The 17292-nt window shown below is 44.0% G+C and overlaps 1 protein-coding gene across 1 annotated transcript; it reads left to right on the forward strand.

Annotated features, from left to right (window-relative positions):
* The first annotated feature begins 482 nt into the window (after positions 1-482).
* Positions 483-15746, forward strand: LOC125519152 (vacuolar iron transporter 1-like). Its single transcript, XM_087533508.1, has 4 exons — positions 483-529; positions 14986-15071; positions 15242-15360; positions 15450-15746. The coding sequence occupies exons 1-4, from the start codon at positions 483-485 to the stop codon at positions 15744-15746; spliced, it is 549 nt and encodes a 182-aa protein (XP_087389634.1).
* Positions 15747-17292: the final 1546 nt, after the last annotated feature.

A 17292-nucleotide genomic window follows, 5' to 3' on the forward strand; every position in this document is an offset into this window, starting at 1 on the left:
AAGCCGCACAGGATAGCTTACTCAACCGGGAATAAATTTATGAAATATCAAATTATTTTGTAAAACACGAAAACATGCAAATGTTTAAGTTGTACTTCAAAAATTTTGTTGAGAAATAATCAGTTTGTACCCTTTATAAACTTCACATCTTTATTTCTAGAATATTTTCATGTTTTTATACCACAAAAAATTTCTTTGGGGGGGGGGGGGGGGCAAGAGGAGATCACTGCGGTCCCTGGAATCGGTAATTTGAGAATGTCTTTTGTGACGAAAAAGATTGGACATATTTTTTTCTACATTAGTTAGTTCATATAAAAGTGCATGCACCTACATATGTACATATTTATGCGTGCATTGCGGAATTTGACCTATCGGGTTCGGATTTTCATTCTTACAATTACGAACCATGTCCAGAGGCTGCTAAGGTCGGAGAGATCATGTCGCAATATGGACTCGAAGCCCAAAAGTATGGCCCTGTCGTGATGGGCCTGCCTAGGAAGCCGCAAGCCTGGCTCAAGTTCATGATGAGGTACGTCGTCTTTTTTGACATGACATGTGTGACAAGATGTGTCTTTCGCACTAAATAAATTATGTTAAGTTGGTCATAATTATTTAATTGAAGTTTGAGCTGGGACTCGAGAAGCCGGACCCTAGAAGAGCCCTGCAGAGCGTTCTGGCGATAGCACTGTCCTACGTTGTTGGCGGGCTGGTCCCCCTCGTTTCCTACATGCTCATTCCCACTGCTCACGATGCAATGCTCACATCGATTGTGGTCACGCTTGCTGCGATCTTCTTTTTTGGCTATGTCAAAGGCCGCTTCACTGGAAGCCGCCCACTCTCCAGTGCTCTCCAGACTACTTTTATCGGTGCCGTTGCTTCTGCGGCAGCATACAGAATCGCTAAAGTTGTGCAAGCTTGATGATGTATAGAATTCCATCTCATCCAAAGTTTCACTAGCATGGAGTGAATGAATTCACAAAGAAGCATGAGATGGGGAGTATTTCATTTATATTCTGGTCATCATTTTTTCCTTTTCTTTGTGTGGATGTGTTAGTGTTTGCTTTTGAACTGTCATGGGTATGTGTATCCCTTTTGTCCAGCAGTGAATAAGTTAACGTGAAGAAAGACGACAGAAGAAGAAGACTGTTATATGGTGGCTTGCGTAAATTAATCTACCGCCCACCTCCGTCTTGAGTATTTGTACTATAGTTTCCTTCTGCTGGAAGGATTTATGGTGTGTTTATCTGAGCTAAATTTGAGATATACTTCATTTGTCATATAATATTTATACAATACTTGTGATTTTGTGATTACAAAAGTGAATGATACAGGGTCACTGGGAGCTGGGTAAATTTAGTGTTTAAATCGCATATTTTTTGTAGCAGTGTACTTCAAGACGTATTTATGAGGCCGTCGTTGGTATGTTCTCTTTGACTGAACTTTTTTTTCGATAAAGGGCGATTTTATTATCTCAGAATGTAGCATCAAGGGGATACAAAACATTATGAGTAACACCCGGTCTCTGCATAACTAAGATGCACACAGCCAAATCCAAAAGTCTGACAAAAAACAAGAAATATAAACCGACATATCGGCAACAGTAAATTCCTATAGACCGACACTATGCCTATGTCGAAGGTGGTGGTGGATCGATCCGGAGGTTATGCTGCCACCCATGTTGGGAAAAAACCTCCGTAGCCACCTGCTCCAACCACGTACATACCGTCTTGAACAACGATTGGTGCTCCGATCGTTGTAGCATAGACCACGTATGAAGCGAGTGCGTACAACGGAAAATAACCTGCAGAGGAGAAGCATTTTTTCATTAAAAACCAAATCGTTTCTATATAGCCAGAGCGACCAAATTAAGGCGTACGCTCCCACCCTTATAAGCGCTTTAAACCTATTTGGAAAACCGTCCAACCAGTGACCAAATATATTGGCAACACTTGTGGGCGGATATAAATTTGACGCTATTTGGATGATTGACCACGTAGAACGTGCAAACTTGCATTGGAAAAAGAGGTGTTTGATTGTCTCGTCATGAGTACAAAAACAACACTTCTTACTCCCTGGCCAGTTCCGTCGTGCGAGGTTGTCTTTGGTCAACACAACTCCCTTACGAAGATACCACATGAAAATTTTCACTTCTAGTGGAATCTTGGACTTCGAAATTTTCTTGCTATTACTCACTGGTACCTCAGAATGTGTGAGCGCCCGGTACATAGAGTCTACTGTAAAATATCCTGATGTAGTAAGGTTCCAGCGAAACACATCCCGACCTTGTGTCAAGTTAATCGAATCCAACCGGGACAAAATATTATGCCATGACAGAAGTCTGGGGCCAATCAAATCCCGCCTAAACGAAATGTTCGGCGGGGATGAACTGAGCACGTGTGCAATAGTATTGTTCTTATCGCGAGCAATGTTATATAAGGCTGGATATTGTTCTCTGAGACTGGCATTGCCTAGCCAGATGTCTTCCCATAATCGAATCTTCGACCCGTCTTTTATCGCGAAAGACCCAAAGCGAAAGAGATGTTTCTTTGCCGCCATTAGGCCAGCCCAAAAGTGCGAGTCACCACGTTTCCAATATGCCTGGGACACCGCCTTTTGGCCTAGATACTTGTTGCGCAACATGGTTTGCCAAACACCATCCTCAGTAAGAAGTTTGAACAACCATTTACTGAGAAATGCCTCATTCTTGACCTGTAGGTCATGAATTCCATGGCCGCCTTGGTCTTTTGGCCTACAAACCATGCTCCATTTGGCCAACCGGTATTTTTTCTTTTCTCCATCTCCTTGCCAAAAAAATCTGGATCTAAAATAATCCAATCTTTGCAGGACCGCTTTTGGGAGTTGGAAGAAAGAAAGCATATAGAGAACCATATTTGTGAGAACGGAGTTAATCAAAACCAACCGTCCTCCAACTGAGAGCAGCTTGCCTATCCAACTGCTCAATCGTTTCTCTAGACGCTCCTCTACATGCTTCCACTCCGCAATGGTGAGACGCCGATAGTGGATCGGTATTCCCAAATATTTAATTGGGAATTGGCCATGTGCGCAACCAAAGAGCTCAGCATAATCGGCAGCCGCCTCAACGGCTTCTCCAAAGCAGAAAAGTTCACTTTTATGGAAGTTATTTTGAGACCCGACATTTGCTCAAACGCTGAGAGCAAGAGTTTTAGGTTTCGAGCCTTGTCTAGACAAACTTCCCTTGGGAAATCCCCGGTCTAGGCCAGCAGAATGGACAAGGTGGTGAGCAATTGCACGGTGGTCGACAACATGCCTCCTGCATAGCATTCGGTACACAAAATGATTTCAGTTTCTTAGTGTTAGTGCGTGCCATCACGGGATCAAACTGTTTCATGGCTTTATTGGAGTAGTATTCGTATATTTTGGGGTGTGCAGCACATCCCAGGGCTCAGGCATCACACATGTTCAAACAAATCTCCCTAATGGAATTGTTAGACTAAGTGCATGTGGATGGATTAGTGTTGCAGTTGTTGGAAATGTGCCCTAGAGGCAATAATAAAAGCATTATTATTATATTTCCTTGTTCATGATAATTGTCTTTATTCATGCTATAATTGTGTTATCCGGAAATCGTAATACATGTGTGAATAAAAGACACCAACATGTCCCTAGTGAGCCTCTAGTTGACTAGCTCGTTGATCAACAGATAGTCATGGTTTCCTGACTATGGACATTGGATGTCATTGATAACTAGATCACATCATTAGGAGAATGATGTGATGGACAAGACCCAATCCTAAACATAGCACAAGATCGTATAGTTCGTTTGCTAGAGTTTTCCAATGTCAAGTATCTTTTCCTTAGACCATGAGATCGTGTAACTCCCGGATACATTAGGAGTGCTTTGGGTATGCCAAACGTCACAACGTAACTGGGTGACTATAAAGGTAGACTACGGGTATCTCCGAAAGTGTCTGTTGGGTGACATGGATCAAGACTGGGATTTGTCACTCCGTATGATGGAGAGGTATCACTGGGCCCACTCGGTAATGCATCATCATAATGAGCTCAAAGTGACCAAGTGTCTGGTCACGGGATCATGCATTACGGTACGAGTAAAGTGACTTGCCGGTAACGAGATTGAACGAGGTATTGGGATACCGACGATCGAATCTCGGGCAAGTAACATATCGATTGACAAAGGGAATTGCATACGGGGTTAATTGAATCCTCGACATCGTGGTTCATCCGATGAGATCATCGTGGAGCATGTGGGAGCCAACATGGGTATCCAGATCCCGCTGTTGGTTATTGACCGGAGAGTCGTCTCGGTCATGTCTGCTTGTCTCCCGAACCCGTAGGGTCTACACACTTAAGGTTCGGTGACGCTAGGGTTGTGAAGATATGTATATGCAGTAACCCGAATATTGTTCGGAGTCCCGGATGAGATCCCGGACGTCACGAGGAGTTCCGGAATGGTCCGGCGGTAAAGAATTATATATAGGAAGTGCTATTTTGGCCATCGGGACAAGTTTCGGGGTCACCGGTATTGTACCGGGACCACCGGAAGGGTCCCGGGGGTCCACCGGGTGGGGCCACCTATCCCGGGGGGCCCCATGGGCTGAAGTGGGAGGGAACCCAGCCCATAGTGGGCTGGGGCGCCACCCCCCCAAGGGCCCATGCGGCTAGGGTTGGGGGAAACGCTAGAGGGGGCGCCCCCTTGCTTGGGGGGCAAGCCCCCCCACCCTAGGCCGCCGCCCCCCTAGTAGATCTCATCTACTAGGGCCGGCGCCCCCCATGGCACCCCTATATATAGTGGGGGAGAGGAGGGACTTCATACCCCAGCCCCTGGCGCCTCCCTCTCTCCCCGTTACGTCTCCTTTTCGTAGTATAGGCGAAGCCCTGCTGCTGTGACGCCTTGCATCCACCACCACGCCGTCGTGCTGCTGGATCTTCATCAACCTCTCCTTCTCCCTTGCTGGATCAAGAAGGAGGAGACGTCTCCCGTCCCGTACGTGTGTTGAACGCGGAGGTGCCGTCCGTTCGGCGCTGGTCATCGGTGATTTGGATCACGTCGAGTACGACTACATCATCACCGTTCTTTTGAACGCTTCCGTGCGCGATCTACAAAGGTATGTAGATGCATCCGATAGCTTGTTGCTAGTTTAACTCCTAGATGATCTTGGTGAAACGAGTAGGAAAATTTTTGTTTTCTGCAACGTTCCCCAACAGTGGTATCAGAGCCAGGTTTATGCGTAGTTCTTCTTGCGCGAGTAGAACACAATTTGTTGTGGGCGTAGATTTGTCAACTTCCTTGCCCCTACTAGTCTTATCTTGCTTCAGCGGTATTGTGGGATGAAGCGGCCCGGACCAACCTTACACGTACGCTTACGTGAGACCGGTTCCACCGACTAACATGCACTAGTTGCATAAGGTGGCTGGCGGGTGTCTGTCTCTCCCACTTTAGTTGGAGCGGATTCGATGAACAGGGTCCTTATGAAGGGTAAATAGAAGTTGACAAATCACGTTGTGGCTTAAATGTAGGTAAGAAGACGTTCTTGCTAGAACCCTAATTCAGCCACGTAAAACTTGCAAACAACAATTAGAGGACGTCTAACTTGTTTTTGCAGCAAGTGGTTTGTGATATGATATGGCCAAAGTTGTGATGAATGATGAATGATCTATATGTGATGTATGAGATGTTCATGCTATTGTAATAGGAATCACGACTTGCATGTCGATGAGTATGACAACCGGCAGGAGCCATAGGAGTTGTCTTTATTCTTTTATATGACCTGCGTGTCATCGAGAAATGCCATATAAATTACTTTACTTTATTGCTAAACGCGTTAGCCATAGTAGTAGAAGTAATAGTTGGCGAGCAACTTCATGGAGACACGATGATGGAGATCATGATGATGGAGATCATGGTGTCAAGCCGGTGACAAGATGATCATGGAGCCCCAAGATGGAGATCAAAGGAGCTATGTGATATTGGCCATATCATGTCACGTTTATTATTTGATTGCATGTGATGTTTATCATGTTTTGCATCTTGTTTACTTAGAACGACGGTAGTAAATAAGATGATCCCTCATGCAATTTCAAGAAGTGTTCTTCCCTAACTGTGCACTGTTGCTACAGTTCGTCGTTTCTAAGCACGCCATGATGATCGGGTGTGATGGATCCTTACGTTCACATACAACGGGTGTTGACGAGCCTAGCATGTACAGACATGGCCTCGGAACACATGCAAAACACTTAGGGTTAACTTGATGAGCCTAGCATGTACAGACATGGCCTCGGAACACAGAAGACCGAAAGGTCGAACATGAGTCGTATAGAAGATACGATCAACATGAAGATGTTCACCGACGTTGACTAGTCCGTCTCACGTGATGATCGGACACGGTCTAGTTAACTCGGATCATGTAATACTTAGATGACTAGAGGGATGTCTAATCTAAGTGGGAGTTCATTAATAATTTGATTAGATGAACTTAATTATCATGAACTTAGTCTAAAATCTTTGCAATATGTCTTGTAGATCAAATGGCCAACGTAGTCCTCAACTTCAATGCGTTCCTAGAGAAAACCAAGCTGAAAGACGATGGCAGTAACTATACGGACTGGGTCCGGAACCTGAGGATCATCCTCATAGCTGCCAAGAAAGATTATGTCCTACAAGCACCGCTAGGTGAAGCTCCCGTCCCACAGAACCAAGACGTTATGAACGCTTGGCAGACACGTGCTGATGACTACTCCCTCGTTCAGTGCGGCATGCTTTATAGCTTAGAGCCGGGGCTCCAAAAACGTTTTGAGAGACATGGAGCATACGAGATGTTCGAAGAGCTGAAAATGGTTTTTCAAGCTCATGCCCGGATCGAGAGATATGAAGTCTGCGATAAGTTCTTCAGCTGTAAAATGGAGGAAAATAGTTCTGTCAGTGAGCACATACTCACTATGTCTGGGTTACATAATCGCTTGTCTCAGCTGGGAGTTAATCTCCCGGATGATGCGGTCATTGACAGAATCCTCCAGTCGCTTCCACCAAGCTACAAGAGCTTTGTGATGAACTTCAACATGCAGGGGATGCAAAAGACCATTCCTGAGTTGTTCTCAATGCTGAAATCAGCGGAGGTAGAAGTCAAGAAGGAACATCAAGTGTTGATGGTCAATAAAACCACTAAGTTCAAGAAAGGCAAGGGTAAAAAGAACTTCAAGAAGGACGGCAAGGAGGTTGCCGCGCCCGGCAAGCAAGCTGCCGGGAAGAAGCCAAAGAATGGACCCAAGCCCGAGACTGAGTGCTTTTATTGCAAGCGAAGCGGTCACTGGAAGCGGAACTGCCCTAAATACTTAGCGGACAAGAAGGCCGGCAAAACAAAAGGTATATGTGATATACATGTAATTGATGTGTACCTAATCAGTACTCGTAGTGACTCCTGGGTATTTGATACCGGTGCCGTAGCTCATATTTGTAACTCACAGTAGGAGCTGCGGAATAAACGGAGACTGGCGAAGGACGAGGTGACGATGCGCGTCGGGAATGGTTCCAAGGTCGATGTGATCGCCGTCGGCACGCTACCTCTACATTTACCTAAGGGATTAGTTTTAAACCTCAATAATTGTTATTTAGTGCCAGCTTTGAGCATGAACATTGTATCGGGATCTCGTTTAATTCGAGATGGCTACTCATTTAAATCTGAGAATAATGGTTGTTCCATTTATATGAGAGATATGTTTTATGGTCATGCTCCTATGGTAAATGGTTTATTCTTAATGAATCTCGAGCGTATTACTACACATGTTCATAATGTGAGTACCAAAAGATGTAAGGTTGATAATGATAGTCCCACATACTTGTGGCACTGCCGCCTTGGTCACATAGGTGTCAAACGCATGAAGAAGCTCCATGCAGATGGACTTTTAGAGTCTCTTGATTATGAATCATTTGACACGTGCGAACCATGCCTCATGGGTAAAATGACCAAGACTCCGTTCTCAGGAACAATGGAGCGAGCAACCAACTTATTGGAAATCATACATACTGATGTGTGCGGTCCAATGAGTGTTGAGGCTCGCGGTGGCTATCGTTATGTTCTCACCCTCACTGATGACTTGAGTAGATATGGGTATGTCTACTTGATGAAACACAAGTCTGAAACCTTTGAAAAGTTCAAGGAATTTCAGAGTGAGGTTGAAAATCAACGTGACAGGAAAATCAAGTTTCTACGATCAGATCGTGGAGGAGAATACTTGAGTCACGAATTTGGCACACACTTAAGAAAATGTGGAATAGTTTCACAACTCACGCCGCCTGGAACACCTCAGCGTAACGGTGTGTCCGAACGTCGTAATCGCACTCTATTAGATATGGTGCGATCTATGATGTCTCTTACCGATTTACCGCTATCTTTTTGGGGCTATGCTTTAGAGACTACCGCATTCACTTTAAATTGGGCTCCGTCGAAATCCGTTGAGACGACACCGTATGAATTATGGTTTGGGAAGAAACCTAAGCTGTCGTTTCTAAAAGTTTGGGGATGCAATGCTTATGTCAAGAAACTTCAACCTGAAAAGCTCGAACCCAAGTCGGAAAAATGCGTCTTCATAGGATACCCAAAAAGAAACTATTGGGTACATCTTCTACCTCAGATCCGAAGGCAAGATCTTTGTTGCCAAGAATGGGTCCTTTCTAGAGAAAGAGTTTCTCTCAAAAGAAGTAAGTGGGAGGAAAGTAGAGCTTGATGAAGTATTACCTCTTGAACCGGAAAATGGCGCAACTCAAGAAAATGTTCCTGAGGTAACTGCACCGACTAGAGAGGAAGTTAATGATAATGATCAAGATACTTCTGATCAAGCTCCTACTGAAATTCGAAGGTCCACTAGGACACGTTCCGCACCAGAGTGGTACGGCAACCCTGTCTTGGAAATCATGTTGTTAGACAACGGTGAACCTTCGAACTATGAAGAAGCGATGGCGGGCCTGGATTCCGACAAATGGCTAGAAGCCATGAAATCCGAGATAGGATCCATGTATGAAAACGAAGTATGGACTTTGACTGACTTGCCCGTTGAACGGCGAGCCATAGAAAATAAATGGATCTTTAAGAAGAAGACAGACGCGGATGGTAATGTGACCATCTATAAAGCTCGGCTTGTCGCTAAAGGTTATCGACAAGTTCAAGGGGTTGACTACGATGACACTTTCTCACCGGTAGCGAAGCTGAAGTCCGTCCGAATCATGTTAGCGATTGCCGCATTCTATGATTATGAAATATGGCAAATGGACGTCAAAATGGCATTCCTTAATGGTTTCCTTAAGGAAGAATTGTATATGATGCAGCCAGAAGGTTTTGTCGATCCTAAGAATGCTGACAAAGTGTGCAAGCTCCAACGCTCGATTTATGGGCTGGTGCAAGCATCTCGGAGTTGGAACATTCGCTTTGATGAGATGATCAAAGCGTTTGGGTTTACGCAGACTTATGGAGAAGCCTGCGTTTACAAGAAAGTGAGTGGGAGCTCTGTAGCATTTCTCATATTATATGTAGATGACATACTTTTGATGGGAAATGATATAGAACTCTTGGACAGCATCAAGGCCTACTTGAATAAGAGTTTTTCAATGAAGGACCTTGGAGAAGCTGCTTATATATTAGGCATCAAAATCTATAGAGATAGATCGAGACGCCTCATAGGTCTTTCACAAAGCACATACCTTGATAAGATATTGAAGAAGTTCAATATGGATCATTCTAAGAAGGGGTTCTTACCTGTATTACAAGGTTTGAAATTGAGCTCAGCTCAATGTCCGACCACGGCAGAAGAAATAGAAGAGATGAGTGTCATCCCCTATGCCTCAGCCATAGGGTCTATTATGTATGCCATGATGTGTACCAGACCTGATGTAAACCTTGCCGTAAGTTTGGTAGGAAGGTACCAAAGTAATCCCGGCAAGGAACACTGGACAGCGGTCAAGAATATCCTGAAGTACCTGAAAAGGACTAAGGAAATGTTTCTCGTTTATGGAGGTGACGAAGAGCTCGTCGTAAAGGGTTACGTCGACGCTAGCTTCGACACAGATCTGGATGACTCTAAGTCACAAACCGGATACGTGTATATTTTGAATGGTGGGGCAGTAAGCTGGTGCAGTTGCAAGCAAAGCGTCGTGGCGGGATCTACATGTGAAGCGGAATACATGGCAGCCTCGGAGGCAGCACATGAAGCAATATGGGTGAAGGAGTTCATCACCGACCTAGGAGTCATACCCAATGCGTCGGGGCCGATCAAGCTCTTCTGTGACAACACTGGAGCTATTGCTCTTGCCAAGGAGCCCAGGTTTCACAAGAAGACAAGGCACATCAAGCGTCGCTTCAACTCCATTCGTGAAAATGTTCAAGATGGAGACATAGAGATTTGTAAAGTACATACGGACCTGAATATAGCAGATCCGTTGACTAAACCTCTCCCTAGAGCAAAACATGATCAACACCAGAATTCCATGGGTGTTCGATTCATCACAATGTAACTAGATTATTGACTCTAGTGCAAGTGGGAGACTGTTGGAAATATGCCCTAGAGGCAATAATAAAAGCATTATTATTATATTTCCTTGTTCATGATAATTTTCTTTATTCATGCTATAATTGTGTTATCCGGAAATCGTAATACATGTGTGAATAACAGACACCAACATGTCCCTAGTGAGCCTCTAGTTGACTAGCTCGTTGATCAACAGATAGTCATGGTTTCCTGACTATGGACATTGGATGTCATTGATAACGAGATCACATCATTAGGAGAATGATGTGATGGACAAGACCCAATCCTAAACATAGCACAAGATCGTATAGTTCGTTTGCTAGAGTTTTCCAATGTCAAGTATCTTTTCCTTAGACCATGAGATCGTGTAACTCCCGGATACCATAGGAGTGCTTTGGGTATGCCAAACGTCACAACGTAACTGGGTGACTATAAAGGTAGACTACGGGTATCTCCGAAAGTGTCTGTTGGGTGACATGGATCAAGACTGGGATTTGTCACTCCGTATGACGGAGAGGTATCACTGGGCCCACTCGGTAATGCATCATCATAATGAGCTCAAAGTGACCAAGTGTCTGGTCACGGGATCATGCATTACGGTACGAGTAAAGTGACTTGCCGGTAACGAGATTGAACGAGGTATTGGGATACCGACGATCGAATCTCGGGCAAGTAACATATCGATTGACAAAGGGAATTGCATACGGGGTTGATTGAATCCTCGACATCGTGGTTCATCCGATGAGATCATCGTGGAGCATGTGGGAGCCAACATGGGTATCCAGATCCCGCTGTTGGTTATTGACCGGAGAGTCGTCTCGGTCATGTCTGCTTGTCTCCCGAACCCGTAGGATCTACACACTTAAGGTTCGGTGACGCTAGGGTTGTGAAGATATGTATATGCAGTAACCCGAATATTGTTCGGAGTCCCGGATGAGATCCCGGACGTCACGAGGAGTTCCAAAATGGTCCGGAGGTAAAGAATTATATATAGGAAGTGCTGTTTTGGCCATCGGGACAAGTTTCGGGGTCACCGGTATTGTATCGGGACCACCGGAAGGGTCCCGGGGGTCCACCGGGTGGGGCCACCTATCCCGGGGGGCCCCATGGGCTGAAGTGGGAGGGAACCCAGCCCATAGTGGGCTGGGGCGCCACCCCCCCAAGGGCCCATGCGGCTAGGGTTGGGGGAAACCCTAGAGGGGGCGCCCCCTTGCTTGGGGGGCAAGCCCCCCCACCCTAGGCCGCCCCCCCCCCCCCCTAGTAGATCTCATCTACTAGGGCCGGCGCCCCCCCCCATGGCACCCCTATATATAGTGGGGGAGAGGAGGGACTTCATACCCCAGCCCCTGGCGCCTCCCTCTCTCCCCGTTACGTCTCCTTTTCGTAGTATAGGCGAAGCCCTGCTACTGTGACGCCCTGCATCCACCACCACGCCGTCGTGCTGCTGGATCTTCATCAACCTCTCCTTCTCCCTTGCTGGATCAAGAAGGAGGAGACGTCTCCCGTCCCGTACGTGTGTTGAACGCGGAGGTGCCGTCCGTTCGGCGCTGGTCATCGGTGATTTGGATCACGTCGAGTACGACTACATCATCACCGTTCTTTTGAACGCTTCCGTGCGCGATCTACAAAGGTACGTAGATGCATCCGATAGCTCGTTGCTAGTTGAACTCCTAGATGATCTTGGTGAAACGAGTAGAATTTTTTTTTTCTGCAACGTTCCCCAACAACAGTATGATGAATGAGACTATGAATTAATATTATTAGTGAAACTTGATACGATATTTTATGGAGTGATGACATGCCTATACATCATTGTGAATTGTTTTCTTATCAGAGGTCATGCCAAAATTTCATGTGCAAGGATTCCAAAGATCTTTCGAGCTTCACAAACTGGTCAGAGGGATTGGGCTCGGCTAGTTCGCCATCCGAGCCATGACCCGGGCCTCGAGCCTCGAGCTTTCTATCCACCCCTGGCACAGCATGATTCATGGTGCACGCGAGTGGTAGGAATTTAATCAATCATCTATCATGCCTGGGGCTGTCTCACTTAACAATGTTATGATTATCTGTATGGTTTTGCTAGCAATTTTGATGGTGGATGCAGATGGGAATGCCGCGCATGATTTGTCATTTTCCCGCATGTACCGTTCTGGTTTTGGGATCCGACAGCAAACGTTACTTTCATGAGTGACTATAGATTAGGGATGTCGATATTGTTGGCACACTTGATCTTAACTGTCAAATCAACTTTCATTTAGATAATAGACGAAAGAATCTTTTGCAGCCTGTGCACATCCGGATGCACAAACATGCTAATTGAATAGAAAAAAATATAAATTAAATAAGCAGTTGAAACATTGCAAGTTTAGTTGCTAGACTATGGGAAATAAACAGACTGTCAGTGTATATATAAATGTATTGATCCGTCGCACACAACTTGCTGAAACATATCGAGGGTGTGCACACAATGACACATCAACAGGACATGCATCCCGGTGCAGATAGTAGTAGAACACATGGTGTATGGCATGCAAGGACAAATAATCGAAATGTTAACTAGTTAATTAATCATTGTGCGATCAGGCCGTTGATCTGAAAAAATAACACATGGACCATCACAAAAATACGAAGCTGATCCTGACATTTTTTCGAGGGATTTGCTAGGTCCATGATTTGTTCCGCAGAATGAGATGTTTGCACATCTGAAACCCATTCAGCTATCCCACAAGCCGGATGAGTTTCGATTGAATTTAAATGTGAATGACAAAAGTTCCGTCGACTCACTTTATTTAGCCGGTTGATTTTCGACATGCACTTTCTCTCACTCTCAATGTTATGCATTAATGTCTTCCTCAACAAAATGGTGTATGTGCAATACTATACAAGTGATGCATATTCGTTGCTGTGGTATTAGTATTTGGTGTGAAGACGATAAACATATAGGTTTTCTTCATTAGTACAGATGGGAATCCTGTGGGGTCATAAAATAACTTGCCATAAGTGAAAATTTGGTACAACCAACCTTGCTCGATGGATGGCTGGGATTAAATACTAATCTTACCATCTAGGGGGTAGTTTGAAGCATCTTAAAAGATCCTTAAACATTAACTAGAACTGATGGAAAACAGAAAGAAATGCTTATGATACAAGAGGTTATTAATAGTCATCGATATATATGATGGGCTACGACCTTTGTTGTTCAATTTATAGTGAATGTTGGGGGGGGGGGGGGGGGCGCTTATTGGCTCATAGACTTCTGGTGCAGGAATATTAATAGTTGTAGGTTATGAACAAAAATGCTATATGTAACATGATGTTTCTCTTATCCCATTTATCTTTGTTATATTTTGGCCTTGTGTATTATTGGTGCTTAGACCCGGGTTAATAAATTAAGCTTCCATTTTCTCAAACAGTGTCAGTTTAAAGCTTTTGTTGTGGGAACGGGGGTGGGGGTGGATATAATAGGGAATGATCAAGCATTTATCATGCTGCAACCATTTGTGATCCATTGGATTGGGAGGAGAGGTGGCAAGTACAATTACTTCCTTGCCAATTTATCCCAATTTCTAATATATGTGCTACACCAAATATGCTTGTTGTAGGCACTAAGTACAACTTTAAATTGGTACTCCCTCCGTAAAGAAATATAAGAGCGTTCGCAAGTTCGTAAGTTTGGATATGCCTATTCTGAGACATAAATATACTTATTGCATACACATGGTATTAAGATAAAGATCTTTAAGAATGTAAAATGTATGTATTGTGATGTATACAACGGAAGAAATTCAAAAGCCGCACAGGATAGCTTACTCAACCGGGAATAAATTTATGAAATGTCAAATTATTCTGTAAAACACGAAAACATGCAAATGTTTAAGTTGTACTTCGAAAATTTTGTTGAGAAATAATCAGTTTGTACCCTTTATAAACTTCACATCTTTATTGCTAGAATATTTTCATGTTTTTATACCAGAAAAAATTTCTTTGGGGGCGGGGGGGCACCATCATCTTCACGTGTAATTTACAATCATGCATGATACCTGAACATTTATATGTCTATATATTTGAATCGTTCTGAAAAACATGGAATATTATAGTGTTCATCTTGGGTGGGGGGGGGGGGGGTGCTACCGTTTCGCCTCTCACATACATGGATGCCTTTTACCATTGAGCGGTTAAAACTAAATATATTATTTTTTCCCTTTTTTGGGTTAAGTTGGAGAGCATCTGGAAATGAATCTAATTCACTTGGATAAGAGAGTTGATGTACAATTACATTGTTTGGTTGACGTCTTGAATTATCACAATTTGGATTTCTAGTTATATTTATATTGTCGGGTTTTCCACTACATTTTTCCTTTAATAAGGTAGTTGGAGAGCATCTTGAACAAGATGCGCATTCAAGACTACTGATTTGGCTTAACCTCTCATCATCTATTTGCATCTTTGGGATACGTTGCTGTATAGGTACCTGGTGGCTAAGAGCGAAGCAGACCATTATGAGCAGGAGTTAAGAAGGGAGCAAGAGGAGATCACTGCGGTCCCTGAAATCGGTAATTTGAGAATGTCTTTTGTGACGAAAAAGATTGGACATATTTTTTTCTACATTAGTTAGTTCATAAAAAAGATCATGCACCTACATATGTACATATTTATGCGTGCATTGTGGAATTTGGCCTATCGGGTTCGGATTTTCATTCTTACAATTACGAACCATGTCCAAAGGCTGCTAAGGTCAGAGAGATCATGTCGCAATATGGACTCGAAGCCCAAGAGTATGGCCCTGTGGTGATGGGCCTGCCTAGGAAGCCGCAAGCCTGGCTCAAGTTCATGATGAGGTACGTCATCTATTTTGACATGACATGTGTGACAAGATGTGTCTTTCACACTAAAGAAATTATGTTAAGTTGGTCATAATTATTTAATTGAAGTTTGAGCTGGGACTCGAGAAGCCGGACCCTAGAAGAGCCCTGCAGAGCGTTCTGGCGATAGCACTGTCCTACGTTGTTGGCGGGCTGGTCCCCCTCGTTCCCTACATGCTCATTCCCACTGCTCACGATGCAATGCTCACATCGGTTGTGGTCACGCTTGCTGCGATATTCTTTTTTGGCTATGTCAAAGGCCGCTTCACTGGAAGCCGCCCACTCTCCAGTGCTCTCCAGACTACTTTTATCGGTGCCGTTGCTTCTGCCGCAGCATACAGAATCGCTAAAGCTGTGCAAGCTTGATGATGTATAGAATTCTCTCTCATCCAAAGTTTCACTAGCATGGAGTGAATGAATTCACAAAGAAGCATGAGATGGGGAGTATTTCATTTATGTTCTGGTCATCATTTTTTTCCTTTTCTTTGTGTGGATGTGTTAGTGTTTGCTTTTGAACTGTCATGGGTATGTGTATCCCTTTTGTCCAGCAGTGAATAAGTTAATGTGAAGAAAGACGACAGAAGAAGAAGACTGTTATATGGTGGCTTACGTAAATTAATCTACCGTCCACCTCCGTCTTGAGTATTTGTACTATAGTTTCCTTTTGCTGGAAGGATTTATGGTGTGTTTATCTGAGCTAAATTTGAGATATACTTCATTTGTCATATAACATTTATACAATACTTGTGATTTTGTGAGTACAAAAGTGAATGATAGTCACTGTGAGCTGGGTAAATTTAGTGTTTAAATCGCATATTTCTGTAGCAGTGTACTTCAAGACGTATTTATGAGGCCGTCGTTGGTATGTTCTCTTTGACTGAGCTTTTTTCGATAAAGGGCGATTTTATTATCTCAGAATGTAGCATCAAGGGGATACAAAACATTATGAATAACACTCGGCCTCTGCATAACTAAGATGCACACAGCCAAATCCAAAAGTCTGACAAAAAACAAGAAATATAAACCGACATATCGGCAACAGTAAATTCCTATAGACCGACACTATGCCTATGTCGAAGGTGGTGGTGGATCGATCCGGAGGTTATGCTGCCACCCATGTTGGGAAAAAACCTCCGTAGCCACCTGCTCCAACCGCGTACACACCGCCTTGAACAACGATTGGTGCTCCGATCGTTGTAGCATAGACCACGTATGAAGCGAGCCCGTACAACGGAAAATAACCTGCAGAGGAGAAGCATTTTTTCATTAAAAACCAAATCGTTTCTATATAGCCAGAGCGACCAAATTAAGGCGTAGGCTCCCACCCTTATAAGCGCTTTAAACCTATTTGGAATACCGTCCAATCAGTGACCAAATATATTGGCAACACTTGTGGGCGGATATAAATTTGACGCTATTTGGATGATTGACCACGTAGAACGTGCAAACTTGCATTGAAAAAGAGGTGTTTGATTGTCTCATCATGAGTACAAAAACAACACTTCTTACTCTCTGGCCAGTTCCTCGTGCGAGGTTGTCTTTGGTCAACACAACTCCCTTACGAAGATACCACATGAAAATTTTCACTTTTAGTGGAATCTTGGACTTCCAAATTTTCTTGTTATTACTCACTGGTACCTCAGAATGTGTGAGCGCATGGTACATAGAGTCTACTGTAAAATATCCTGATGTAGTAAGGTTTTAGCGAAACACATCCCGACCTTGTGTCAAGTTAATCGAATCCAACCGGGACAAAATATTATGCCATGACAGAAGTCTGGGGCCAATCAAATCCCGCCTAAACGAAATGTTCGGCAGGGATGAACTGAGCACGTGCGCAATAGTGTTGTTCTTATCGCGAGCAATGTTATATAAGGCTGGATATTGTTCTCTGAGACTGGCATTGCCTAGC

This window comes from Triticum urartu, chromosome 7A (assembly GCF_056163025.1).
Source record: "Triticum urartu cultivar PI428250 chromosome 7A, HENAU_Tu73, whole genome shotgun sequence".
Lineage (NCBI taxonomy): Eukaryota > Viridiplantae > Streptophyta > Magnoliopsida > Poales > Poaceae > Triticum > Triticum urartu.